The 27,466-nt window shown below is 50.0% G+C and overlaps 1 protein-coding gene across 7 annotated transcripts in view; it reads left to right on the top strand.

Moving 5' to 3' along the window:
- The window catches only part of LOC140428530 (calcium-responsive transactivator-like), a 152,742-nt gene that overhangs the window by 62,347 nt on the left and 62,929 nt on the right, over nucleotides 1-27,466 (top strand). For 2 of the 7 annotated variants that reach the window (XM_072515095.1, XM_072515097.1), the window contains exons 7-11: nucleotides 1,330-1,431; nucleotides 12,611-12,703; nucleotides 16,299-16,418; nucleotides 18,832-18,959; nucleotides 25,447-25,564. In XM_072515095.1, coding sequence (XP_072371196.1) covers nucleotides 1,330-1,431; nucleotides 12,611-12,703; nucleotides 16,299-16,418; nucleotides 18,832-18,959; nucleotides 25,447-25,564 — 561 coding nt within the window. The other 5 variants (XM_072515096.1, XM_072515099.1, XM_072515102.1 and 2 more) reach the window with 5 other exon arrangements.

Here is a 27,466-nt window from a genome sequence, read left to right as displayed (position 1 = left end):
AACCTTGCTTTCATTTGCAGTTCCCTCAATTCTGTTCTGGAAACCTGTTCGCCAAGTTGTCAGGACTGTGGGCAGCACGGTAGCATTGTGGATAGCACAATTGCTTCACAGCTCCAGGGTCCCAGGTTCGATTCCAGCTTGGGTCACTGTCTGTGCGGAGTCTGCACATCCGCCCTGTGTGTGCGTGGGTTTCCTCCGGGTGCTCCGGTTTCCTCCCACAGTCCAAAGATGTGCAGGTTAGGTGGATTGGCCATGATAAATTGCCCTTCGTGTCCAGAATTGCCCTTAGTGTTGGGTGGGGTTACTGGGTTATGGGGATAGGGTGTTGACCTTGGGTAGGGTGCTCTTTCCAAGAGCCGGTGCAGACCCGATGAGCCGAATGGCCTCCTTCTGCACTGTAAATTGTATGTATGTATGAAATATTTGGGGCAGCACGGTAGCATTGTGGATAGCACAATTGCTTCACAGCTCCAGGGTCCCAGTTTCGATTCCGGCTTGGGTCACTGTCTGTGCGGAGTCTGCACATCCTCCCCGTGTGTGCGTGGGTTTCCTCCGGGTGCTCCGGTTTCCTCCCACAGTCCAAATATGTGCAGGTTAGGTGGATAGGCCATGATAAACTGCCCTTAGCGTCCAAAATTGTCCTTAGTGTTGGGTGGGGTTACTGGGTTATGGGGATAGGGTGGAGGTGTTGACCTTGGGTAGGGTGCTCTTTCCAAGAGCTGGTGCAGACTCGATGGGCCGAATGGCCTCCTTCTGCACTGTAAATTCTATGATAATTCTAACATTGTTACAAGCTGTGTTGTGGACAATCCATTTGATGCTCATTTGACTGCTACTTTGTCCATTACTGCATTGGATATTGCCAACACAACTCTCTGCTATGCTGGCATCAATTTCTTGATAACCCAACATGTAGTCAGTTCCCAATACTGATTCAATGGCCGAAATTCGGGGCGATGTCCGCCGACCGGCGCCAAAAACGGCGCAAATCAGTCGGGCATCGTGCCGCCCCAAAGGTGCGGAATCCTCCCGAATTCCCGCCTCCGCCGAATCTCCGGTGCGGGAGAATTCGGCAACCGGCGGGGGCAGGATTCACGCCAGCCCCCGGCGATTCTCCGACCCGGCGGGGGGGTCGGAGAATCTCACCCAATATTTGAAGAAATATTTAAGCATAATTTTCATTCTTCTAATAATCCAGTCACTTCAAGATGCATGAGTAAATGATTTTTTTTCAGTAAATAAATGGTGACCAAATTGTCTAAGTTCAGAAAATGACTTCAAAAATTGATCACAACAATTACACTCTGCTGTTCCTTCCCCCCCCCATAGGTTCTTCTCAGCAATACATTGGACAGGAAGATTACTATGGTGAGCAATATGGACATGGCCAAGGACCCACAGATTCCATTAATCAACAATATTACCCTGATGGTACTTCATTTTTTCCTTAGACTGCCAGTCATATTTGTAATCTGAAATATTTGTCTAATTGGATAAAGGTATTTAGCGACCAATAAATCTGTTCCTCTGCAATCTACTAACTGGTGTGTGTGAAAAATGCGTAGCTCTAAACATCTGAGAGATTTTTATGCTCTGATGAGTTTTCTGATCTTATGTTGCATCGTAATTATGTGCTGTTGGGCAGCACGGTGGCACAATGGGTTAGCACTGCTGCCTCATGGCACTGAGGACCCGGGTTCGATTCCGGCCCCTGGTCACTATTCCCGTGGAGTTTGCACATTCTCCCCGGGTCTGCATGGGTCTCACCTCCACAACCCAAAGAAGTGCAGGGTTGGTGGATTGGCCACGCTAAATTGCCCCTTTAATTGGAAAAAAAAAGAATTGGGTACTTTAAATTTACAAAAAAAAAGTAATTGTGTGCTGTCAACATTGTGAAAATAAAAAAATGTTTCATTTTAAGTGTTCAAATTTGAGAGAAAACATTTTACAACAGTAACAAATTTTCCCAGTATTTTGTGAAGATTTTTTTCCATTAACTATGAATGTGGAACAAAATAGATTCCCTTTGCTTTCAATAGTGTAGCCACACAAGTCTTTTTTTGCTGAATGGCAAAATTGGTGTACACTGTCCTCTCCCCTGGTTCTCCCTGAAAGCTTTCGCTTTCTGCATTAAACCTGCTGATAAATTAAATTTGAACTAGTTGTCTAACATTATCAAAATGCAGATAATAAGACCTCACAGAAATGACAGTGTATTCCTCTCATGCAAATTAGGAGCATGAGGAGGCCATTCGGCCCATCGAGTATGCTTGGGCACTCAATAAGATCATAGCTGACTTACTTGGCCTCAACTCTACATTCCCGCCTCCTCCCCGATAACCTTTGACTCCCTTGATAGTCAAGAATCTATCCAGTTCTGCCTTAAAAATATTCAATGACCCTGCCTCCACCGCTCTCTGCGAAAAGCGAATTCCAAAGATTCACGACCCTCTGAGAGAATTTCTCCTAATCTCCATCTTCAATGGGAGAGCCCTTGGGCTGGATTCTCCTCCGGCGGGATGCTCCGTTTTGCCGGCAGCCGGGGGTTTCCCGACGGCGTGGGGCTGCCCCACAATGGGAAATCCCATTGACCAGCCGGCGTAACGGAGAATCTCGCCGGCGGGGTGAGACAGAAACGTGGTGCAGCCGGGTGCAGAATCCAGCCCCAAAACTGTGTGTTCTAGTTCTAATCTCTCCCACAAGGGGGAACACCCTTTTGCCATCAGTCCTGTAAAAGTCCCCTCAGGATCTTCTATGTTTTGATAAGATCATCCCTCATTCTTCGAAACTTCAATTTCGAAAAATGTCCTCGCTGAACTGCTTCTAACATGTATATCCCTTTTTAAATAAGGAGATGAAAACTCTACACAGCACTACAGATGTGGGGCGACATTCTCCGACCCTCCGCCGGGTCGGAGAATCGCCGGGGGCTGGCGTGAATCCTGCCCCCGCCGGTTGCCGAAGTCTCCGGCACCGGGGATTCGGCGGGGGCGGGAATCGCGCCGTGCCGGTTGGCGGGCCCCCCCCGCTCGATTCTCCGGCCCTAATGGGCCGAAGTCCCGCCGATAAATTGCCTGTCCCGCCGGCGTAAATTGAACCACCTACCTTACCGGCGGGACAAGGCGGCGTGGGCGGGCTCCGGGGTCCTGGGGGGGACGCAGGGCGATCTGGCCCCGGGGGGTGCCCCCACGGTGGCCTGGCCCGCGATCGGGGCCCACCGATCCGCGGGCGGGCCTGTGCCGTGGGGGCACTCTTTCCCTTCCGCCTCCGCCACGGTCTCCACCATGGCGGAGGCGGAAGAGACTCCCTCCACTGCGCATGCGTGGGAAACTGTCAGCGGCCGCTGACGCTCCCACGCATGCGCCACCCGGAGATGTCATTTCCGCGCCAGCTGGCGGGGCAACAAAGGCCGTTTCCGCCAGCTGGCGGGGCGGAAATTCGTCTGGCGCCGGCCTAGCCCCTCAATGTTGGGGCTCGGCCCCCAAAGATGCGGAGCATTCCGCACCTTTGGGGCGGCGCGATGCCCGTCTGATTTGCGCCGTTTTGGGCTCCAGTCGGCGGACATCGCGCCGTTTTCGGAGAATTTCGCCCGTGATCTCACCAGGTGATGGCATGGCCGCAGTCTGTGTGTGTGGGGGAGAGGTGTGTGTGGGTGTGTGTGCGGCTGGGGGGGGCTTCGGGGGAGTGCCGGGTAAGGGGGGATGAGTGCCGGCGAGGGGGACGGGGGGATGAGTGAATACCGGGTATGGGGGGATGAGTGCCGGGGACGGGAGGGATGAGTGCTGGGTATGGTGGGGGGTGAGTGCCGGGTACGGGGGGGATGACTGCGGGGGACGGGGGGGTGGTGTGAGTGCTGGGTACGGGGGGATGAGTGCCGGGTACGGGGGGGATGAGTGCCGGGGAGGAGGGGATGAGTGCCAGGGAGGGGGGGGGTGTGAGTGCCGGGGAGAGGGGGATGAGTGCCGAGGAGGGGGGGGATGAGTGCGGGGGAGGGGGGGGATGAGTGCCGGGTACGGTGGGGGGTGAGTGCTGGGTACGGGGGGGGGATGACTGCGGGGGGGGGGGGGTGTGAGTGCTGGGTACGGGGGGGATGAGTGCCGGGTACGGGGGGATGAGTGCCGGGTACGGGGGGGATGAGTGCCGGGGAGGAGGGGATGAGTGCCAGGGAGGGGGGGGGTGTCAGTGCTGGGGAGAGGGGGATGAGTGCCGGGGAGGGGGGGATGAGTGCCGGGGAGGGGGGGGGATGACTGCGGGGGAAGGGGGGGGATGAGTGCCGGGTACGGGGGGTGAGTGCCGGGTACGGGGGGGTGAGTGCCGGGAACGGGGTGGGGGGGGGGTGGGTGAGTGCCGGGTACAGGGGGATGAGTGCCAGGGAAGGGGGATGAGTGCTGGGAGGGGGGATGAGTGCCTGGGAGGGGTGGATGAGTGCCTGGGAGGGGTGGATGAGTGCCGGGGAGGGGGGTGTGAGTGCCGTGGAGGGCGGTGTGAGTGCCGTGGAGGGGGGTGTGAGTGCCGTGGAGGGGGGTGTGAGTGCCGTGGAGGGAGGGAGGGGTGAGTGCCGTGGAGGGGGGGTGAGTGCCGTGGAGGGGGGGGTGAGTGCCGTGGAGGGGGGGGTGAGTGCCGTGGAGGGGGGGGGTGAGTGCCGTGGAGGGGGGTGTGAGTGCCGTGGAGGGGGGTGTGAGTGCCGTGGAGGGGGGTGTGAGTGCCGTGGAGGGGGGTGTGAGTGCCGTGGAGGGGGGGATGAGTGCCGGGGAGGGGGGGGGGATGAGTGCCGGGGAGGGGGGGGATGAGTGCCGGGGAGGGGGGGGGATGAGTGCCGGGGAGGGGGGGGGATGAGTGCCGGGGAGGGGGGGGGATGAGTGCCGGGGAGGGGGGGGGATGAGTGCCGTGGAGGGGGTGTGAGTGTTGTGGAGGGGGGTGTGAGTGCCGTGGAGGGGGGTGTGAGTGCCGTGGAGGGGGGGGTGAGTGCCGTGAGGGGGGGGTGAGTGCCGTGGAGGGGGGGGGGTGAGTGCCGTGGAGGGGGGGGTGAGTGCCGTGGAGGGGGGGGTGAGTGCCGTGGAGGGGGGGGGGGTGAGTGCCGTGGAGGGGGGGATGAGTGCCGGGAGGGGGGAATGAGTGCCGGGAGGGGGGAATGAGTGCCGGGGAGGGAGGGATGAGTGCAGGGAGGGGGGAGATGCCGGGAAGGGGGGGGATGAGTGCCGGGAAGGGGGGGGGATGAGTGCCGGGAAGGGGGGAAGAGTGCCGGGAAGGGGGGGGAAGAGTGCCGGGAAGGGGGGGGAAGAGTGCCGGGAAGGGGGGGAAGAGTGCCGGGAAGGGGGGGGGAAGAGTGCCGGGAAGGGGGGGGATGAGTGCCGGGGAGCAGGGGATGAGTTCCGGGGAGCAGGGGATGAGTGCCGGGGAGCAGGGGATGAGTGCCGGGGAGGGGGGGGATGAGTGCCGGGGAGGGGGGGATGAGTGCCGGGGAGGGGGGGATGAGTGCCGGGTAGGGGGGATGTGTGCCGGGAAGGGGGGGATGAGTGCCGGGGAGGGGGGGGATGAGTGCCCAGTATGGGGGGTGCGAGGGCAAGGGAGTTTGTCCGCCTGGCCAGGTGCACCCTCCAACAGTCACGCCCATGCAGCCCATGCCACCTGGCTGGGGGGAGGGGGGTACGGGCAATGATGACATGTTGTCGTCGTCCCCCCCGCGCCGGCCGTCATGTTTTCTGATCAGCGAGCGATGTTGGCCGCCGTGGCGGCAGCCGCTATTCTCCATGTTGCCCTGGAGGAGGAGGAGGCGGCGGAACGTGCCAGAGAGGCGGCGCAGGCTGCCGCAGAGGAGCATGCCACAGAGGGGCAGGCGGCAGCTGCCCAGGCTGGAGGGACACCCGCCCGACAGGACGAGGAGGAGGAGCAAGGGGAGCATGTAGTGGAGGAGGAACACGAGGAGGGGGAGGAGGACGTCACGGCGCCACGGCAACGGAGGCACCCGAGGAGGCCCCGTGTGTACCGGCCCCGGCTGTCGTACCAGGACCTCACGGTCCGGGAATGCAGGAGGAGACTCCAGATGAGCTGGGAAACCGTGGCACACATCTGCCACATGCTGGCACACCTGGCACCGCGTGGCACTGGGGGGGGGGGGGAACACCCTCTCCCTGTGTCCGTCAAGGTTACGGTGGCCCTGAACTTTTATGCCACGGGGTAATTCCAGACGCCAGGTGGGGACCTGTCCGGTATCTCCCAGACACCGGTGCATCCGGGCAGTGACAGACGCCCTATATGCCATTGCGGACCGCTATATCCTCTTCCCTGTGGACCGGGACAGCCAAGATGCCCGGGCCGTGGGTTTCTCTGCCGTGGCCGGGTTTCCCATGGTCCAGGGCGCGATCGATGGGATGCACGTCGCCGTGTGGCCACCTGCGGATAACAGGGCTGTATTCACCAATAGGAAGGGGACCTATTCCATGAACATCCAGGTGGTCTGCGATCACCACATGATTATCCTGCACGTCTGCGCCCGGTACCCGGGAAGTGTACATGACTCGTACGTGTTCTCGCGGTCTTACATCCCCGGCATGTACGAGGGACGCCACCCCCGGCTGAGGGGCTGGTTGCTGGGCGACAGGGGTTACCCGTTGCAGTCGTGGCTGATGACGCCTATACGGAGGCCACAGAATGACGCAGAGAACAGCTACAATGATGCCCATGCAGCGACAAGGGGTGTGATAGAGAGGTGCTTTGGCATGCTCAAAATGCGTTTCAGGTGCCTGGACCTCTCTGGGGGCGCCCTCCAGTATCGGTCAGATAGGGTCGGCCGCATCATTGTGGTGTGCTGCGTCCTGCACAACATAGCCCAGCAGGGGGGCGATGTTCCTCAAGCAGAGGAGGGCAGAGTGGAGGAGCAGCAGGAAGAGGCGCCGTCCTCCCCAGATGAGGGGGATTCGGGCAATGGTCAGGGCAGACGCGCTAGACATGGGCGGGTGGCTGTCCACCAATACCGGTTGGGCCAGCGGGCACGGGACAGGCTGATAGCCGCCAGCTTCACTGACTAGGGGGCGTGGGAATCGGCGAGTATGGCCACATACCGCATACCATGGCAACACCCGAACCCTCCCCACCCCACCCACCCACCACCCTCACCCCCCCCCCCCCCCAACCACATCCACCCCACCCGCATGCGCACCGCCCCTCCATTGCAGATCCACATGCGGCACGATGGCCGGGCTCTCACGAGCGCCGGTGGAAGTGTGTCTATTGCAGGCCATGGAGGATGATGACAACCCGCTCTGCAATGAGCTCCTGGCTCCACATCGTTAGACGATGTCTGACCTATGGCCACAGTACCACCATCCACCCGGACCATCCCTGCATGCGGCTGTGACACTGCAGCGCACCGTCCCGTCCTCTGCCCGGGGGGGGATGGTGAGGGAGGCCCAGGGGGAAGGGGGCAGACTCACCTGAGGCCGACGTAAGACCACCCCTCACACACACACTGGCGCTCAACGTACATGACACCCCCCGCACGCTTTGGACAGAGCACAAAGGCAGCTTCCGTAGGTGTTAAAGTGATTTTAATAACAAACCATGCAGCCACGTGCCCTAGCCCCTATAACTAATCTGTGCCCTGCACCCGTGCCAACTTACTCAGTGTCTAATTGTTTGGCCTTACGGGCCTTTTGACTATGCCTAGGTGGTTCCCCAGACGGTATAGCAGAACTGGAGGTGGACTCCTGCGATTCCTGCCCTCCGACTCGGGATCCCTTTGGCGGCCGTTTCCTGTGGCGTCCTGGCCTAGATGGGCCAGGCTGCGGCCCGGGTGACTGAGATGGCAAGCTGCCAGCCTGTCCTGTCCGTTGCCCACCCGATGCACCTGGGACGGAAGGGGGGGGGGGGCGGGGAGTCCGATGTGCTGCAGTGTTCCTGGACCTCCCCTACAGGGGGACCAGGGACGGGCGCCTGCAACTCCTCCTCCCTCGGGGTGCCCAATGGGGGAGGGGGGATATGGGGGAAGGGGGATGTGGGGGATATGGGGAGGGGTATATGGGGGATTTGGGGAGGGGGGATATGGGGCATGTAGGGGATATGGGGGAAGGGGGATATGGGGGAAGGGAGATATGAGGAGGAGGATATGGGGGAAGGGAGATATGGGGAGGGGGGATATGGGGAAGGGGGATGTGGGGGATATGGGGGAGGGGATATGGGGAGAGGGGATATGGGGAGGGGGGATATGGGGGAAGAGGGATATGAGGAGGGGGGATATGGGGAGGGTGGATCTGGGGGATATGGGGGAGGGGGATATGGGGATGTGGGGGATATGGGGGAGGGGGGTTATGGGGAGGGGGGATATGGGGGAGGGGGTATAAGGGGGATATGGGGGAAGGGGGTTATGGGGGAAGGGGGTTATGGGGGAGGGGGGATATGGGGGAGGGGGGATATGGGGGAGAGGGGATATGGGGGAGAGGGGATATGGGGGAGAGGGGATATGGGGGAGAGGGGATATGGGGGAGAGGGGATATGGGGACGGGCTGTTGGTAGCTCACTTGCTGGTGGGCCCCCGACCTCTGCATCGGCAATCTCCCGGTCCTCAGGTCCGCCAGCCAGTTCCAGGGCCCTTTCCTCATATACGGTGAGTGGCCTCTCATCAGCTAGGCCCCCTCCAGTCCTCTCATGCTCCCTATTGTGTGCGCGCTTCTCCTGTGGGGTGCAGGTGGGTGGCAGGGGTGAAGGGCAACAGTGTTAGACAGGTATATGAATGCACGCCATCGGTTGCGCGTATAGTGCAGAGGTTAGGGTTAGGGTTGGTTTCACCAGGGGGGGGTGCCGCACATCGGGCAGGGAGGGGACGGCGACTCACTCTGGCTGCCCTGACGAGGTCGTTCACCTTCTTGTGGCACTGGGTGCCTGTCCGTGGTGTCAGGGCCACAGCGCTGACGGCCTCTGCCACCTCCCTCCACAGACGCCGGCTGAGGCGTGGGGCGACCCTGCGGCCGTGTCCGGGGTACAGGGACTCCCTCTTCTTCTCCACTGCGTCCAGGAGCGACTCGATGTCGCAGTACTGGAACCTCGGGGCTGCGCGGCCGCGGCCATCCAGTCGGGTCTTCCGGGGTGCGGGGGTGGGGGGGGCGCGTCTTTTGAGCCGTCATGCCATGCGGGGGGGCCCGACGCCGGAGTGATCCGCGCCGTTTTTGGCGCCGGGTCCCGAACATCGCGCCAGTATTCGGAGACTCCCACCCCAGGTTACCAAGATCCCTCAAACCGCAGAATTCTCCAGCCTCTCTCCAATTAAATAAAATGCTGCTTTTTTATTTTTCCTGCCAAAATGTATGAGTTCACATTTTACTACATTATACTCCATCTGCCAATTTTTTATCCACTCAGTTAACCTATCTATGTCCCTTTGCAGACTCCTTGGGCTGGATTCTCCGGTCGCTGATGCCGAAATCGCGCTCGGCGAACTTCCGGAGAATCCAAATTCCCGACGAAATCGGGGGCAGCGCCGCTTTTGCGATGCTCTGCCCCCTCCAAAGCGGCATACTCTAGGAGTACGCCGCACCACGTATCAATGGCCCCAGGCCATTGCCTGAGGCCCGCCACCCGATGCTCCGCCCCCGACTGGCCGAGTCCCCACGGCGCGGGACACATGTAGTGTCATCCGCCGGGAACTCGGCATGGTGGCTGCGGGCTCAGTCCAGCGCCGCAACAGTCGGGGGGAGGGACGATCCACGGGAAGGGGGGGCTGGGGTCACTGTTGTTGCGTGCTCCAGGGCGCCCAAGCCGGCCTAAGGAGGGCACTATTTTGCGGGCCGGATCCACAAGCGGCTTCCTCCATGAAGCACGGCGCGGCTGTTGCAGGTCACGCATGTGCGGCCACGGACCCGGCAATTCTCCAGGCCGTTTCGGCAGCTAGAGCCGGGTGCTCTACACTGCCCCCTTGCTTGGGCCCAGCAAAACAAGGAATCGGTGGACATTTTGCACCAGTTTACCTGGCCATTCCCATGCCGGCGTAGGGACATAGCCCCAGAATTGGAGAATCCAGCTCTTAATGTGCTCTTCACAATTTATTTTCCTACCTATCTTTGTGTCATCTGCAAATTTGACAGCCGTACATTTATTTTATCCCTTTGTCCAAGTCATTGATATAAATTGTAAATAGTTGAGACCCCCGGGCTGTTCCTGTGGCACTTCACTAATCACATCTTGTCAACCCAAAAATGGCCCATTTATGCCTACCCTGTTTCCTATTAGCTAGTCAATCCTCTGTCCATGCTAATATGTTACCCTCTACACAATGAGCTATTTTTTGTACTTTGGCACCTTGTCAAATGCCTCCTGGAAATCAGTTCCCCTTTAATCACATTGCTTGATCCTGTTTGTCTTTTGAACAGCCTTCCTCAGCTTGTTCTGCGGCCTTGAAAGATTTGTGTACTTACATGCCCAGGTTCTCACACCTCCTTTAAAATTATAGCGTGTAGTTTAAATGACCACTCTACATCCTTTATACCAAAATGATTCACTTCACACTTCTATGCTAAATTTCATCTGCTGTGTGACTGCTCATTTAATCAGTTTATCCATGTCCACCCAAACCAGCAGTGGGGTCTTCTGGTCCCGCATTGTCAATGAGGTTTCCCATCGGACGCACCCTTTGCCGCCATGAAGCCCACGGTGGGGATGCACCATCAGTGGGACCAGAAGATCCCGATAGTGTGAATGGCCAGAAAATCCCATAATAGGCCAGAATTTTCCCCTATTTCTCTGACTGAAAACCGATGTGAAGCTCTGCAGATTTCCTGGCACTCTTTTTTTAAAAAAAAGACTGAATGGATGGGCTTTTCGCTATCACTCTGGCGGGCGTGGGTCCTGATAGAACCGGCAAGGCCAGCTCCAAAGAGATTGTGGCGCCATCTTTATAAAGTAAATGTGACTCCTCCCCCACTTTCCCTGCCACGAACATATAGGACCCGCCTCACAAGCATTGCACCCCCACCCCAACCACAACATTGGGGTCCCCATTTCACAGGCATCAGGGGGGGACCTCCCCCACCCCCACCCCCACCACCCCACCCCACCCCCACCCCACCCCCACCCCCACCACCCCACCCCCACCCCCACCACCCCACCCCACCCCACACCACCACCACCACCACCGCAGCTTCAGGGGCACTCTCCTTCCTCACAGGCATCAGCTTTCATCAAATGCACATAAGGGGAGCCTCTCCCATGGGGCTCCCCAGAGTGTCCACCTCAGGGACTGTCCTCTGGCACAAGCAGGCATTGCCGAGGGAATGCTAGGGCTCTGCCCGGGTATTATCTTCACAAACCTGTTGTAAACAGATATGAAAATTAAGTGAGCGGAATCATATGGTGGGGGCTTATTAATTACATTAAAGTGATTTCAATAAATTACAGTAAGGTTCTCACGCTTTGTGGGCTGAAATCACATTAGGTCATCGGCGAGGGGGTGTGGAAAATTGGGAAACACGAACTCGCCAGCGAGAAACGCATTTCCCGATTCTCGCGATATTTTATGTCCAAATCGCCATTCTCGCCAACGATTAATGCGGTTGCAAAATCACCCCAATTGTGTTTAATGAGATTCCTTATGCAGCATCTTCCAAAGCCATAACCACTACCATCTAAAAGGACGAGGGCAACAGATACCTGGGAACCCCATCACCTGGAGGTTCCCCTTGTCACTCACCATCACAACTTGGAAATATAACGCCGTTCCTTCACTATCGCTAGGTCAAAATCCTGAACTCCTTCCCTAACAGCACAGTGAGTTTACCTACACCTTAGGGACAGCAGCGGTTCAAAAGACAACTCACCACCACCTTCTGAAGGGCAACTAGGGATGGGCAATAAATGCTGGCCTAACCAGCCACGACCAAATCCCATAAGTGAATTTAAAAACATTATTTATTTCTGTTCTGAGAGGCAGATATCTATAAGTAACTATTGACGTAATTGATGGGGGCTGGATGGTCAACAGTTTCTATGATTGGTGAGATCTCTCTTTTTGTGTAATTTAAAAATACCAGATAGTAAACTCTGTAATTAATGCTTGCAAGGAAGTGTCATAATATACATCAGTACATTATGGTGCAATCACACACACACACTGATGGACATGCAGTAGGACCAACCAGCATACATAACACCGCAGCCAATCACCAGTGAGAGCACAAGCACTATAAAGACAGGGGACAGGAGAGTTCCCGCTCATTCTAGCAGCAGCCAGCTCAGAGCACAGAGCTCACAGCCTGCATCACAGACATTCACCATGTGCTGAGTGCCTCACCATAGCTAGTGATAGGAAAGGGTCCACAGTTAAGCTGGTATTGCTTATACCCACGTTTACGGTATGTTAGCATAGTTGAACAGTTAATAAAATAGCGTTACACCACTTCCAGCATTGTTGGCTTGTTTGTGAACCAGAACACCCAACACGACAGGAAGTATATCATGATCAAAGAAGTCTTGGTAGCGTAATTCTATTTTGCCTTCAGCTGATTTTAGAAGGATGATTTTGAAAGCTGTTTTGTTCAAAGACTATTTAAAATGATTTTCATGAAATGCAGCACTGTTCAACAGTATAACAAAATCCATTTCATTCTTGCATTATGCACTCTAGGTCACAGTGAATATGCATATCAGCAATCATCATATGCAGAGCAAGGTTATGAGAGATCATTTGAGGAATCCTCACAGCATTACTATGAAGGAGGTAATGTAAATGAGCGCATATGATTGTGCAGATGAAACACAAAGGGTAATCCTCTATATCTGCTGTACCAATGTAAAGCCATAACACTAATACTAGATTTAATATATCAAGTTTACATTGGGGTTAACAGACTCTTCTTAAAGCTACCAGTTCTTATGAAGATTCATTGGTTTATTGAGGGACTGGATTTGAGATCTTCCTGATCTGTACGGCCACACTACACTGTGTAATTAAGTTTTTAAAAAGACTCTTTTGTGAGTGGAATAGAGGTAGATCTGGAAAAAGGAACACAGAGGTGTTAAGATGCAGGTTTACACCTAAGGTTTTTACCTCATGCCAAACTTCCTGCTATCCTGTTCTTTCAGAGCTGTGTGACAATGGATTTGTGACTGGGAGAGATGAAGATCAGAAGAGATGTTGCTTTGATTTGCCCACTAGCACCAGGTTCACATTATTATTGACTGAGATGGGATACAGGTCTTTTGTATTGTTGGATGCACTTTGGTGGGCCAAAATAGCCTTCTTTAGCTGTATCTATCTTGAATGATGTTGCGTCCAGATTTTTGGATAGCTTTTTGTGGATGGTAAAACAAGCCTGAATTGTAGATTTTTAAATGTATTCTCTGGATGGAAACATTGCTGGTAAACCTGCTTCACTTACCAAAAAAAGGACACAGTCACAGGAGATATTGGGAGGAGTGATCTGAAGCTTGGTGAGAGAGGTGTGTTTTCAGGAGGGGAGAGACAGAGGACGCAATGTAAAGAAATTGGAAGAGTTCCATGACGAGCACATTTAACCAGGTGATTCCCAGTGCTCACAGTGCCAGTTGCCACCCTGGCACTGCTGGTGCCAGTCTGGAACCTTGGCACCCCAACAGTGCCCCTTCCAGCTGGCAGTGCCACAAGGGCACCTTGGCACTGCCAGGGTGCCACCCTACCCAGAGGGTAAGCACCTGGGGACCTCTGATCCCTTGGGAGACCCCAAAAGTGCCATTCCGCCTCGTACTTGTTTGTGTGGGCCAGCCCAGAACAGCACTCATCCGAGGTCGCCAAGGCAACGGGGTTAGATCCTGATGCCTCGGGTAGACCAGGGGAGTGCATATTAGAGTGAGACTAGCTGTCTCACCATAATATGCAGATTTGCAAAATAGTGAGCCCAACCACCTTAGCTGTGGAGGAGGGTTCTTCAGGCATGTTGGCTTCTGGAGGGGGTGGTGGTGGTGGTGGTGGGGGGGGGGTGTCCCGTCTTCCCAGCAACTACAAAATACAGCCCATGGTAAACTGGTCTTGCTCGACGTTATGATCAACTGGCTGGGCAATAAAGTCAGTAACATTCGGTCATGTTATGATGACCAGCAGCAAAACTGTGAGAGAAGTCAAGCTTTCACAGGGGGGCAGTGGTGGAATAGTAGTGGGAGGGATACAGACTGGATAATTAAGTGTATTTGGATCCTTTCATGCTAGTCTGAAAACACCCCATCTCATTTGATCTCAGAAGCTAAGCCGATCCAGGCCTGGTTAGTACGTGAAGGGGAGACTGCCTAGGAATACTACGTGTAGTAGGCATTTGCTGCCAGTAGAGGCTGCTCACATCACCCACTTTCCACATCATCAGTTGATAGGCAGGCAATCTTTTCATAAGCAGGTCCAGGCAGCGGGCGACTGAGTGGGTTGACCAACCCAAGTGTCTGACCCTCTTCCACGACTACATTCATGGTCGGGTGTCCCTGTAGAGGGAGCATGTGGTGTCCACGGGCACCATTGAGGCCTTCCGTGCCCGGTGGACCCCGCAGGGTCTTGTCGTATGAGGAACATTTGAGGACTCTGGGTCTGTACTCGTTGGAGTTTAGAAGGATGAGAGGGGAGTTTATTGAAACTTACAAGATACTGCGCGGCCTGGATAGAGTGGACGTGGAGAGGATGTTTCCACTTGTAGGAAAAACTAGAACCAGAGGACACCGTCTCAGACTAAAGGGACGATCCATTAAAACCGAGATGAGGAGCGATTTCTTCAGCCAGAGGGTGGTGAATCCGTGGAATTCTTTGCCGCAGAAGGCTGTGGAGGCCAATTCATCGAGTGTATTTAAGACAGAGATAGATAGGTCCTTGATTAATAAGGGGATCAGGGGTTATGGGGAGCAGGCAGGAGAATGGGGATGTGAAAATATCAGCCATGATTGAATGGCGGAGCAGACTTGATGGGCCGAGTGGCCTAATGCTCCTCCCATGTCTTATGGTCTGGGCTGCTTAGCTAACCCTTTTAATCACATTTAAGTTAGATATTTTAAGTTTCATTTGCTTCTTGCTTTTGTTTAGGGCAGTATTCCTTTAAGGGGCTGCCCATATTACTTTATCCCTCAGTTTATTTAATTAAAAAAAAAACTTTCCAATTAAGGGGCCAACTGCAATCTTTGGGTTGTGGTGGTGAGACCCAGTCAGATACGAGAAGAATGTGCAAACTCCACATGGACAGTGACCCGGGGCCAGGATCGAATCCGGGTCCTCGGCGGCATGAAGCAGCAGTGCTAACCACTGTGCCACCGCGCCATCCTCGTTTGCTTAATTTTATTTAAATTGGTTCAATCAAAATAGTTGGAACCTTTCGTTTCTTGCATCAGAATTTGGAACTGGGCTGGATTGAAGTCAGCGCAGACGAATAAGGTGTCTGCCAACTATTGAAGTGAAATAGGGCAGCACGGTGGCGCAGTGGGTTAGCCCTGTTGCCTCACGGCGCCGAGGTCCCAGGTTCAATCCCGGCTCTGGGTCACTGTCCGTGTGGAGTTTGCACATTCTCCCCGTGTTTGCGTGGGTTTCGCCCCCACAACCCAAAGATGTGCAGGCTAGGTGGATTGAACATGCTAAATTGCCCCTTAATTGGAAAAAAATGAATTGGGTACACTAAATTTATTTTAAAAAAACTATTAAAGTGAAATGTATTTGAGTGTCACCCATAATTCAGTGCCAACAAACAGTAAAGATGAGGGGCTGGATTCTCATCTGTCGGGATACTACGTTGCGCTGGCAGCGCACCCACGCCCGGGGGTTTCCCGATGGCATGGAGCTGCCCACGATGGGAAACCCCATTGGCCGGCTGGCGGAATGGAGAATCCCGATGTGGGCGAGGGTGCGCCACAGCGGGGTGGAGAATCCCATCCGAGATTTTAAATAATTCAAACCACATTCACTTGCATAGAGTTCAAATTGAGCCTTCGTTCAAGGAAATTAGGAAAAATTTACACTGGTGCATTAGTAATTGTTGTTTTGAGGGTGGGTTATAGTGTGCTGTTGGATCTTTGCATAGAAACATCAATGCATATCTTGCCTGTGTATTATATGTCAATATAATGCTGAAAGTGATTCATTCCACAGCTGGGACCCATTCTCACCTGATCTGAGATGCAAAAGTCAACATTTTCCAACAGGGTCACTGGTAATTGGGAGCTGCAATATCTTCAACGTTCTAACACAGAATTTCTTTGATTTTGGCCCAAAAGCGAGAATATCCTGAATTGTTGGAGAATTTGAAGGACCCTGCATTGGTTCTTTGACAGTAAGGCCAATAAGTCTGACGGCCTGTTTCAACATTTATCTTTAGGAAACTCCCAGTACACCCAGCAGCAGACTGCTTACCAGCAGGGACCAGCTCAGCAACAAACTTATTCCCAGCAGCAATACCCCAGCCAGCAGAGCTACCCAGGACAGCAACAAGGATACGGTGAGAGCAAGAAAAAAAAGCCAACAATCAATTGTGAAGATTTAATTTGTAGTTCATGCCGGATGTTCTCGGGCTTGATTTGATAGCTGTATTTTAAGGGTGCAATTTACCGGTCTGATATGGTGGATTGCAACATGCAGCTGGCAAAATTGTATTTTACTGCCAGCAATATCTTGTCTGAGCTTAACAACAACCAGATATGATTCAACACATGTATCCAGTGCTCTAATGCACTTGATTAATGGGTCATATCGTTGCAACATTCATGTCTTTTGCATACATTAACATCAAAACTGCAGTTTAATAAAATCCATTACTCTCTCTCAACCTGCTGTTCCCCTGCCCTCATCTCTGCTTCCTAAGACCAGGGCGCATGGATAAGGCGGACACTGCCAGATCTGACTGGTCCACATACACAGCTGGCTTGTAAAGCAGAACAAGGCCAGCAGCGCGGGCTCAATTCCCGTACCAGCCTCCCCGAACAGGCGCCGGAATGTGGCGACTAGGGGCTTTTCACAGTAATTTCATTTGAAGCCTACTTGTGACAATAAGCGATTTTCATTTTTCATAACATTTTATTGAGCCCTGCCCTTGTCTCCGAAAACCGTCCACTATTCCTTGAAATGCAAGGGTAAACCCCAACTTCTTTTCTCCATACTGTCTTCTTGAACACCTTTCCCCAACCCTTTTGCCCTCACTCCAGCAACTATTCTGAGGGAGCTCATAGATTTCTTTGTCACCAAGATTGAGACCATCCGATCTCTGCCTGAGGTATTTCCCTCCCCTCCGTAAGCCCATCCATCCGTGCTGTAGACATACAACTGAAGAAAGGTATGCAAGTAACATGGAGGTGAGATCAAGAGCAACAGAATGAACTGTTATGTGGAGCACATAGCCAGGTATCGGCTTCCATCTATCATCAAAACAAAGGCTATCAACTGAGATTCACCCCTTGATGAAAATCATCTTCAATTTAGATGACAGAAAGGCGACTTGGAAATTGATAAAAGAATGGTAAAAGGATTTTGGCTTGACAAAGAAAAGGCAAAGGTTTCTGAAACGCTGGGCCAGAAGTTGGCAACAATAAAAATAATTTTCCATGGAAAAAATGCCTTGGTTTTTATAAATTTATCATAACCGCAGTTTTTCCATAGACATGTTGGCTGTTGAGTTATCTTTAAAAGAAAACCTCAAATTTATCTTACAACCCAGCACTAAGGTAAATGCTGCAATTGAAAATCAATGCCTCTCACCAAATTCTACAACATGATTGGTCGGTATATTCAGAAAAGTATCGGAATTTGAGTCTGATGTAGAAATACCAACACTTGGGGCGGAATTCTTCCATCTGGGTCTATGTCCCTTGACGGGGGCGGGGACATGGAGTGTTCCGCTCGGTGGAGGCTGGTGGGAAACCACGCCAAAACCTCTTGCCCTGACCTCATTAGCTTTGAAACCAGGTGTTTTGTGCCATATTCTGTGCCAGGGCACCCAGAGGAAAGCCACGCAGACATGGGGAGAATGTGCAAACTTCGCACAGTCACCCAAGGCTGGAATCAAACCAGGGTCCCTGCTGCTGTAAGTCAGCAGTGCTAACCACTGTGCTGACCCCCATTCTTTACAGGTTCTTCCAATTTTTCTAATCACCATTAAAAAAAAAATGTTGATCCATGCAACAAATATTTTCTGAGTTAAACGCTGCTCAAAATGAAACCTAGTCTACAGTCAGTGCACAACGGGAAGTTGAACTTCACTGCTAAATACATTTTTCAATCTCCTAACCCCTGTGTTGAAGGTAGCAAGACAAACAGTACCTTGTTTCAAATGTTGATATGCCAAGTAATCTAAAGGACCATTAAACCCAAAGCGGAGCTGTTCCCACCTTTTCTTCTTTTCCTAGCCTGAGAAAGCAGAGGGCACTCATGGCACCCTTGTTGTGCCATTATTGTTATTGTTGCCATGGCTGAAATTAGTTACCTCGGTGAACCTGGAACCTTCTAGGTCTGCATGACTCAGTGCCACACCACATGGTGTGTTGCTCTTCAAAGCCATCGGAAACTTCTCCATGCTTTTATGGCCCTGTCATGGTGGGGATGGGGCTGGAAAATGCCGTGAGCCATTCAAAAGTCCATTGACTTTGGTGGGAGTGGAAAGTACCACCAGCAGAAAATTCCACCCATGGTACATGTTGTAGTATCTGATTGAGATACCACAGTCTCTTGTAGAAATGGTAAGAACCCAAACATACTTGAATGTTAATTTGAGACATTTATAAGATTATTGTTTCATAGCAATTAGCAATGGTACATTTTTGAAAATGTAACCACATTCCCGATGATCCCTGAATGTAAAAGGAAGAAGAAGGATGATGTGGAACCACCTGTCTGACTAAAAGCATGTTGTAAAATTCCAGGTCCAAGCCAGGGCGCTGCTTCTCAGTATCCAGGTTACCAACAGGGACAGGGGCAGCAATATGGAAGTTACAGAACTGCTCAGCCAGGCCCCTCAGCTCAGCAACAGAGGCCTTATGGATATGAACAGGCAAGATAGATCATCCTGTGATTTACTTCATTGTACAGTTTTAAAAGTACTTTTTAAAAAAATCATTTTGCCATTTCTTACATTACAACAGTGGCTACACTGCAAAGGTCCTTCATTGGCTGTAAGATACTCTGAGACATCTGGTGGTCTTGTAAAGCAATATATAAATGCATGACTTTCTTTTAAGGCAAAGCAAATCATTTGAGTTTCACAAGTATCTCACCCGCCCCCACCTGACCCTCTCGCCCTCCCAAGATGTTCTCCCCTCAAAGGTTTTAGCTGTTTTCAAACCCAGAAAAAGACATTCTTCACAAAAATAGGAATACGCTGTGCATCGTTCCTGGCCTGTTTAACGAGTTTCATGCTCTAGGATCCAACAGGAAGTACCGTTTAATACTATTTTTGATGATTTTTGAGAGAAAAAAAATCCGTGTTTTGAAAACGGTGAGTGGGGAGAGTGAAATAAAAGCGATTGCTGACCAATGGTCATTGCTTGAAATTAGAAAAAAAATCTAATTCCAATGATCGTTCCAATTGTCAACTTCTTGTCCATTTCTCGTATCTAAGATGTGGGACGGGATTTATCGACCACCCCACCGCGAGTTTTTCGGCGGCGGAGGCGGCCCGCCAGCGGGATTTACCGACCCTGCCGTTGTCAGCGGTATTTCCCGGTGACTGCACCCCTCATCGCCAGGAAACCCGTGCGTCGGCGTGGGACCGGAATATCCTGCTAGCATGAACAGCCGGTAAATCCCGCCCGTAGTGTTTTTAATGCATTACTCTTTAAAAAAAAATGTTGACTGTTTCCTTTGGTGTACTGTTGCCAGTTTTTCTTGCTGACTGTTCTTTCAAATTAGGAAGGTTACGTTTTTTTTTTTCATTTTTACATGTGTGGCTCAATAATTAATGCTGGAATTCTGAATTGTACAAGGTGGTGGATATCTTGTCTGCTTTTGACTTAAGAATCCCAGGGATAGGGCAAAGACCAATGATGCAGCCAACAAACAGTTTTAATCCAAAACATGTAGGAAGCTGAAATATATCCAGATATGACAATCAGGTAATTTGCTTTTCAGTCTAGATTTTATGATGATAGAATGGTAAGAGCCAGCATGGTTATGAGGTTCCAAGAAAGAGTTAGATAATTGGGAGAGTGCCTGAGGAGTCTTTATTTCAACACAAGAGTGCAAGGATGAGGTAGTGTTTGCAGGACCAACAATTTAGAGCTTGGGGGAACCCGGAGTTGAAAGTTAAGGAGTGCAATTAGCATTATTTTAAATTTATTGGGGAGGAGAGAATGAGGTCAGGATTTAGACGTGAAGTGTCCGATTGTCTATTGGACAAACTAGGTTGGATTTTCCTATAAGAATGCACACATCGGGGCTGGATTTTATAAAGGGTTGGGGCCTGGCTCGGCATCAGGTGGGCAAGCAATGTGGCATGGCTGGCCTCCGTTGTCACAATTCTGACCCCCAGCCATTTTTAGTAAGGTCGGCTCAGTGACCAATCTGCGGCCTGCTACCAGCAAGCAGGAGGCAGCTAGTTGAGATTAATTATTGTTAATTAATGGACTGGTTAAGACCTTATTTCCATGCTGACCAGAATTTCTGATCAGCAATAGGGGGTAGCACTGTTGTTTCACAGTGCCAGGGTCCCAGGTTCGATTCCCAGCTTGGGTCACTGTTTGTGTGGAGTCTGCACGTTCTTCCCGTGTCTGCGTGGATTTCCTTCGGGTGCTCCGGCTTCTTCCCACAAGTCCCGAAAGACATGCAGGTTAGGTGAATTGGACATTCTGAACTCTCCCTCTGTGTACCCAAACAGTTGCCGGAATGTGGCGACTAGGGGCTTTTCACAGTAACCTCATTGCAGTGTTAATGTAAGCCTACTTGTGACAATAAAGATTATTTTATTATTATTATTAAATGTGGTGGGCTCAGGGTGGAAGGTGTGAGGATGGACCAATGGATCTCACGAAGGACTGTTTCAGTCAGATCCATAACCATTGCTGGGCCATAGTTGTGGACACTGACACCCCTGTGGAGGAGTTGTCACTGCAAGATCAGGTCCAGGCAGCTTTGACTTTCTAAAACATAAAAATAAACTCACCTGCTTCACCTCTCTTGCTGTCTACACGTTCACATTAGTGGCTCCCATTTGGCCCATGGGGCTACTAACCTCAGATTACTGAAGGGTCTCCCATTGATCTTTTGCCATCGGGAGCTTGCCCAAAGTCACAGATTGGATGGTGAGCCAGCTCTTTGATACTTAATTAGCTGGAACATTGAAGGTTGGTGGTGGTGACCCCTGATTGAAAACTTCGAGGCAGTCCGAGAAAAGTGCTTGATTGGAAGGGTATGGAGGCCCAGTGTCATCTCCCTCCTCTTAAAATAAATCAGTAATGTTTTTCATTCAGCCACCAATTCAGCTATGCGTAAATGTCATCAAGTTAACAGGACTATTTTCTTCTTCTCCCTTAACCTACAATAGTTCCACTTTTGTCCTGTATTAGAGGAAGGACAAACAAGAAAAAGACTATGAAGGGTTTGGTGTTGCGATGGGGAGGATCCTGTTTACTCGTTGAAAGGTAGATTATCTGGCCATCTCCCCCTCCATTAATCTCCGTTGGCTTGTTTTGCCAATTGGCTCATTCAGAGCCAAAGACATTTTAGAGGCTCTGTTCTCTTTTAAGTACCCATTCTAGGTGCTGAAATGGGTGCCCTGCTGAAACACCATGACCACAGTGATGAACTCCCTCTGAATAGCAGAGATACAGTTGGGAAAGCACATTATGTATGTAACTGTCCTCAACCCTGGAAAGTATGTTGGAGTGACAATGGGATTAGACTGATGGACAGAAGTCCCGCTCTGAGAACTTGTGATAACAATCTTAAGGTAATTTTTTTTCTCTTCTTGCTATTTCTTATATTCTTGAGCAATATACAGAAGAGGCATTGGAAGAACCTACCTAGAAAAGGAACAGTATTTTAAGTCTTGGCAGACATGTGCTTTACCAAACGTTAATGAGACAAAAGGAAACGTTTGACATATACTAAAAGAAGCTGAGCTTCCTGCAGATGATGGCTAGAGCCTCATTTGAGATTCAAGAAAATGGTTGCGTCTATTTGTAACACAAGTGGGCTAGACCAGATTTCTGATTTGGTCCCCTTGGAGGATGAATCACACTCAACAGTTTGTTTGCAATGTGTAATTTGATCCAGCCATTGTCAGGCAGGCTTCAAAGTTCAGATAAAGCATGATGATAATCCTACTGCTTTCAGAGAACGCACAGCACTTGCACTATTGAGTCCAGGTAAGACGTAAGGCCATGGAAGGATTCCAACACAGAATGATAGTTTTAAAATTGAGCTGTAAGTCAACCATGAGCCAGCAGATGTTACTGAATGAGCACTGGGGTGATGGGCAAACAAAACTTTCTAAGAGTTAGATTATGTGCAGCCGAGGTTTGAATGAGCTCAACTTCAAAAATGGTGGCAGATGGGAGGTTGGCCAAGAGAACATTGGAATAATTGAGTCTGGTGAATAACCAACAAAGGTACAGTCGTGCATGTTGTTAGGTCCAAAGTATTCATTCCCAGGATGCAGGCAAGGCCAATATTTATTACCCATTCCTAATTGTCCGATAGAAGGTGAAAGTGAGCAATTTTCTTGAACCTTTCCAGTGGTGTGGTGAAGATACACTCAATACTATGAGGTAGGGAGCTCTACGCTTTTGACCCAGTGATGATGAAGGAGTGGTGATATATGCACAAGTCAGGATTGTTGCGATCCCCATAGAGACCAATGACTTTTCAAGAGTAATTCATACTTACGGTGAATGACTGAAAGGATCACACATCAAGTTTTAAGACTTTTACTGTAACAAATAAACTAAACGCAAATTTGACAAAACACTTTTTCAGTCGGCATCTTCCACTCTAAACTGTAGGAAAGATCCCCCCCCTTTTACTTACACAATGGTCAGAAATACCTCACCATTTACATACTTTACTTTGTTCCTTAAGTGGATACTTCATTCCCCAGGAACCAGTCCAAAGCTATTCTCACCATTTTTCTGTCCCAGCTGGTTAACCTCTACGCCCTTGACTGATTTTCACAGTGAGGGATGAACTGTAGGTCCCTCTCTCTAGCCAAATCTTCCAACTTTTACTTCCACCTGCATCCTGCATGGTGAACAATAAAGACCCTGGACGGGATTCTCCTGTGCGAGTTCGCCCTGTCACTGCTGCCAGAGAGGATGGAGAATTCTGCTGGCGTGATTGAATGGAGAATTTCAACCTCTTTCTCTCCTCTCTCTCTCTCTCTCTCTCTTTCTTGAATTCTTGCAGGCTGATTCAACTGTGAGGGTCAATTATATTTTAGGAATATCTGCAATGGCTTCATATGGACTTTTCCCCTCTCAAATCCAATCTCCATTGCAATGTGAATCACATGGGATTTATAGCCTTTGGAACCCCAACTCTATTCTGGCTTGAAATTAAATTGACAGTTAAAGTATAAAAACTTGTCATTCCGAAAATTGCCCCGTGACTTGGTGATTGACAATCTATCCACCATCAGCACAGTTGTTCAGGTCATTTTTACTGGTGTTGCACCTTCTTCCCAATAAGACGACCTGATCCCCCCTTTAATCTTTATCAGCCAAGCCACGCAAGCTTGTTGGCGGACATAATTCAGAACAAGTCATTTGGCCATTTCATTCCTCCACCTTACCCTAAATTAAAGACACATTTCTGAACCACAGCAATCTTGTAAACTTATATTTGCAACAGGATGCTGTGCGACTTGGAGGGGAACTTGGAAGTGATAGTGTTCCTATATGCCTACTGCCCTTGTGCCTCTAGGTGGGTTTGGGAAGTGTTGTCGAAGTAGGCTTTACAAGTTAATGCAGTAGTTATCTTGTAGTTATTACACAATGCAGCCATTCTGTACCTTTGGTGGAGGGAGTGAATAAGGTGATTGAAAGGGTGCCGATCAAGGGGTTGTATTGCTGTAGATGGTGTCAAACACCTTGAATTTTGCTAGAGCTACAGGCAAGCAGAGAGTAGTCCATCACACTCCTGACCTATGCCTTGTAGATGGTGGACAGACTTTTGGGAGTCAGAAGGTGAGTCACTCATGAATGAATGCACAGTCTCTGACCTGCTCTTGTAGCCTCGGTATTTATATATCCAGTTAAATATTTGGACATTGGTAACTCCTAGGATGTAGACAGTGGGGGATTCAGCAATAGTAATGCTGTTGTATCATCAAGGGAAGATAGTTAGATTATTTCTTGTTGAAGATGGTCATTGGCTGGAATTTCTGTTGCAAGAATACCACCTGCCACTTATCAGTCCAATCTTGAATGTTGCTTAGGTCTTGCTGCATGCGGGGAGAGACTGCTTTAATATCTGACGAGCTCTGACTCATGCTGAATGCTGTGCCATCATCAGCGAGCATCTCTACTGTTGATCTTATTATGGAGGGAAGGTCATTGATGAAGCAGCTGAAGATGGTTCGGCCTAGAACATTGCCCTGAATTTCTGTTCATTTACTCTATCGAAACCCTTTCAGATTTTGCACACCTCTATCAAATTTCTTCTTAACCTTCACTTCTGTAAGGAGAAACCCCCCAGTTTCTCTCATCTCTCCACGTAACCAAAGTCTTTCATCCCTGGTACGATTCCAGTAAATTTCATTTGCATCTTCTAAAGCCTTGACATATAGTGCTCAGAATTGGCTAGAGTAGTCTAGTTGATGGCGAACCAATATTTTCTAAAGGTTTAGCATAACTTCCTTGCTTTTGTGTTCTATGTCTCTATTTGTAAAGCCAAGTATCACGAATGTCCTTTTAATTGAATTCTCAATATGTCCTGCATCTTCAAAGAGGTGTTTACATACACCCCCTGGTCTATGTTGGTATATATTTTAAAGTGTAGATCTGCAGCAAACATCTTGCCTACATACAACAGAGATGTGTTTTCCTTAAAGATTTTCAGAATTGCCTGAGTAGTGAATTCCAGAAGACCAAAATTGAATTCTTAAAAAAGCTAATCATCATGATCATCATTAAAACAATAATATAAAGGAATTTATTCTTTCTCTTACCCAATCAACAGATTCTTCAGCATGGGGTAAAAGCAGATACCCGAAGATAGGAAGCAATTACAACATCAAAATGTGGGACCACTTTCAGACATTCCCTATAATAACTCACAGCACTCGGTGTTGTCCAATGTTGTGCCACCTTCCATTTGATGATGTATTCCGCAATGTATCCATCTGCATCTCTGCAGTGTTTGTCTATGAGTCCCTTTAGAAGCTTGAGACATAATCCTATTTATTTGATGTAGTGCTCATGAGGCTTTATTCCCTCGACAAGATATTTATTTGTACTGAGGAGTGGTGAAAAAATCAATCACTTGATGATTTGTTCCCACACTCTGGAAGACGTATCTCTTCAGTTGTTCTTTCTCTTTGTGCTCAGTGCAACAATCCAGCTGAGGTGCTAGACGTGAGTGTGGGACTGCAAATCAACACTGCCAGCACCATGACTTCAAATCAGAAACGGGCCTCTGGCACAGCTTTGGAGGTACTGCATACAGGTGAGAGGAGCACAATCTTGGGCATCAGAGACAACGTCTTTAGTGGGTACATCTGGTGACTGGTCAAGATGCCCTTGGGCCTTCTCCAACCCTCAGGGAATCGTTCAGTCAGAACCGCCCCTTCTGACGTCATGTCTTAAGTTATTCCTCGGTTAAATATATTCAAGAGGAATGTTCTAATGTCGTAACGTCCCTTCCATGCTTTAACCTGGCTTCATCCATGACCCATGGCCCTTTCCTGGATTCTGCAACCATTAATAATGATCAAGATGATTAAGTGGCAGTGTGGAATTAATCATGTGAGCATTAATTGGGCAGACACATCAAGGCAAGCTGATGTTCATCCACCTGCCCCATATTTTTAATTGGTTTTATTAAATTGCCAGAATATCTCAGCATTAATCATAGGAACCAAGGTGCAGGGTAGAGTAATTGTTTACAGACTGGTCTAACTGATCCTTTTGGACACCAAAATAATATTTCGTGAACTGGATCAGCTGGGGTACTTTTTTGTAGAAGAACAGCTGAATAGCTAGATGCTGAGCTCTTCAAATAATAGTTGGACGAAAACCATTGTAAGGATAGAGGTGAAAGTTGAAATGGCCTCCATCAGAAATATCATAGCTTTGACGATAAGGCTGATATGCCTCATACACAGATGGTTCCCTTCCCGCTTTTCGTAACCACATTCCAACCCAGGTTAGATGAGTAATATAATATGTACGGTGCCCTTCCCGAAGAGCTGTAATTTCCTCCATTCCCATAACTATGTTTTTTTAACCACTGAAAATATTGGATCATTCTAAGTTTCAATTAAGTCTCTTTGCAACATACTCCATTTATCAGTTTGGCTGGCTGACCAGCTGGTTCGTGATGCAGCGCGAGGCCAACAGCGCGGGTTCAATTCCCGTACTGGCTGAGGTTATTCATGAGGGCCCACCCTCTCAACCATGCCCCTCGCCTGAGGTGTGGTGATCCTCAGGTTTAATCACCACCAGTCAGCTATCCCGCTCAAAGGGGAAAGCAGCTTATGGTAATTTGGGACTATGGATACTTTACTTTATAGTTAAGTCAAGCATTGGATGATTTTATAATTAGAGTTACGAAGAATTATGACGGCCTTCCTTTCAGATTTTTCCCTTTGAATGATTTTGTTCCAAATAATGAGTGTTGGTAGGGACTGACACAAATTGATTGGATGACTGTCTCATCTCTACTGGCCGTTTGGGTATTACATGAATTTAGTGCTACAGTTACAAGGCAACCTTAGTAGCAGTATGTTGCAGAACCTCCTAAATTGGCTCTAGCTAGCAGTTTCACTCTGACATGCCATTGTTATAGCTAGTACAGGAAATTGCAGTGTCATATTGGTGCAGAAGCTACTCTTCCAAGGCCAAGGAAAAAGTTACAAGTGAGTTTTACTATTTACCTTGTCTGTACTATCCCCAATTTCAGAGTGCCTGATGCTAATAATGAGAGTATTTTTTCCTAGTGTTCTAGCCTGCTGCCTTGAAGAACTCAAAAATACAGAGAGAAATGTACCACAAAGGGGAATAGGTTAGTGAAGTTTTTGAAGCTCCCAGGAAAGAGAGAGCCAAATAAACCAAATTGGATTGCCTGAGCACCCTCCTGATTGTAATTTTTATCCTTCTTGCCCACCAACTATTCCAACTCGGTTCCTCTGACATCAAAAATTAACAGGAATATTTCAAGTATTTGACAGAAAGATTGAAATAAAAGGAATTTTAGTTAATATTTCTTCTAGTAAGCACTGATGGGGGATTTGCTTTCAAACCTGAGGGTCTTGTTCTTGTATAACCTACACAAGAACATACACAATTCTGCATGAAGCCAGAATTGGTATACCTCGTTTTTGTTACTCCCCAGCATTGTTAGGAAGAG

The sequence above is a fragment of the Scyliorhinus torazame genome, chromosome 8, assembly GCF_047496885.1.
Source record: "Scyliorhinus torazame isolate Kashiwa2021f chromosome 8, sScyTor2.1, whole genome shotgun sequence".
Taxonomy (NCBI): domain Eukaryota; kingdom Metazoa; phylum Chordata; class Chondrichthyes; order Carcharhiniformes; family Scyliorhinidae; genus Scyliorhinus; species Scyliorhinus torazame.
The sequence above is the reverse complement of the archived record's forward strand: the minus strand, read 5'-3'. Positions and strand labels throughout refer to the sequence as shown.